Source organism: Opisthorchis viverrini (genome assembly GCF_000715545.1).
Source record: "Opisthorchis viverrini unplaced genomic scaffold opera_v5_389, whole genome shotgun sequence".
Lineage (NCBI taxonomy): Eukaryota > Metazoa > Platyhelminthes > Trematoda > Opisthorchiida > Opisthorchiidae > Opisthorchis > Opisthorchis viverrini.
Window position 1 is genome coordinate 258,436 of NW_008752050.1, and position 1,639 is coordinate 260,074.

General features: G+C 54.5%; 1 protein-coding gene across 1 annotated transcript in view; it reads left to right on the top strand.

Moving 5' to 3' along the window:
* Window positions 1-1,346, top strand: part of T265_10656 (hypothetical protein) — a gene marked incomplete at both ends in the record, with an annotated part of 15,152 nt that extends 13,806 nt beyond the window's left edge. Inside the window, 2 exons of the mRNA XM_009177103.1 lie at window positions 706-807; window positions 886-1,346. Of these exons, the coding sequence (XP_009175367.1) occupies window positions 706-807; window positions 886-1,346 (563 nt within the window). The remainder of the gene's footprint in view (window positions 1-705; window positions 808-885) is intronic.
* Window positions 1,347-1,639: the final 293 nt, after the last annotated feature.

Genomic DNA, 1,639 nt, shown 5'->3' on the forward strand with positions numbered 1-1,639 from the left:
AAAATAGTTACCTAGTATAAAAATGGTTAACGACCTATGGGGGTGGGCTATAATCAAAAAAGCGTTTCTACAACACCTGACCTTGACATTTGGGTTTCGCGGTTTTTGAAGGTTAGTCAGGACGCGACTGGCATAGACGCAACTCCCTCACGACAGTGCCTGGATAACTTTCAAGCTTGATTGTGCCATACTTTGTCACCAGCCTTCCCTTCTTTAGGTCAGTCACGGAATCTGTGCCCTTGAGAAAATCAGCTCCCAATATTGTCTGCTCTACATCTGGACCGACCAGGAACGCGTGCTGCGCTGACTTGTCACCTAGGCGTATCGAGTGCGTTGACAATCCGTCAATCTTCAGTCGATATCCACCAAATCTCTCACGGCTAGCGCGTATGGTCTTCGTTCAGCTTGGTTTCCTCTTTGCATCAGCGATGCGCCTGCTCCTGTATCAATCAAACGTAACTCCTTTTTCCCGTCTACCTCGACAACGGTTCGTATGGTAGCCTGTATCACTGCACTAGTCACAACGCACTCGGGAAACGAGGAGTTATCCAAAGTTTTATGTACAGGTGGTGGGGTACAAGGGCGCTGATTCTTCCAGTTGTCAGGCATGCTACACTTGTAGCATCGGCTCGTTCGAGCGTCCCTCCGCGATTCTGTCTTTATGGCTGCAAGCTGTTCGACGAGTTGGTCCACTTTGTTCCTCAGGTCCTGCACTGTTGAATCCTCCGTTCTCCTCCGACTGCAACGTGACCAGTGGCGCCTCGGCAGTTCCCGTGCCAGATGCACCAGCTCCTCCACACTCGACCGGTCAGTTGCTCTTTTTCACTGCACGCTGCACACCCAGCGAACTGGTCGGACAGCAACTGCTGGCCTGATACTGTCCAGACCCGGCAAGGCTTGATCCATCGCGGTTCCATGCTGGCCTTCTTGAAACGCCTCATAGCCTCCTGGCCGGTGATTCGAACTCTGCTGCTAGAGGTTCCTTCGCAGTGGCCCAGTTTATCTTTGGAGGTTCTCTTCTGGCCACACCCAGGGCAGCCTTCGCCCGGCCTCTGAGGAGGGCCTTCAGAGCCACCGGTCGGTCTCCACTCCAGCATCCTCCGCAATCTCCTCGAAGTCTGATCCGACAGCAACTGGTGTCGCGACACTCCGTCCAGCGTCGGCAAAGCGCGATCCAACAACTGCTGCAGGCCGGCGAAGAACACGGTCGGGTCAGATCCGGGTACCATCCTGGCCGTCTTGAACTGCCCCATAGCCCCCTGGCGGTCGGTCGGCCGGCGTGGCGAACTCCGCTGCAAGGACTTCCTTCGCGGCAGCCCAGTCCATCTTCCGAGGGCCTCTTCTGACCGCCTTCGCCCGGCCCTTGAGGAGGGTCTTCAGCGCTGCCAACTTACCCCGGTCGGTCTCCAGACAGACAGCCTCCGTAACCTCCTCAAAGTCCTCCAGGAAAGTTCGAACATCCATATCCGCAAAGGGTTGCGGCCACGGGATCTTCGTTCTTATTCTGGCGACGGCACCAAATGAAAGGATGAAGGCCTTCGCTGCGGAGTTATTTATTAGGAAATGCCAACTGACCGGTTACAGACCATTGAACGGGGAATCTAAACTCTAATTTGCATCTTAGTTACAAAAACTGGAC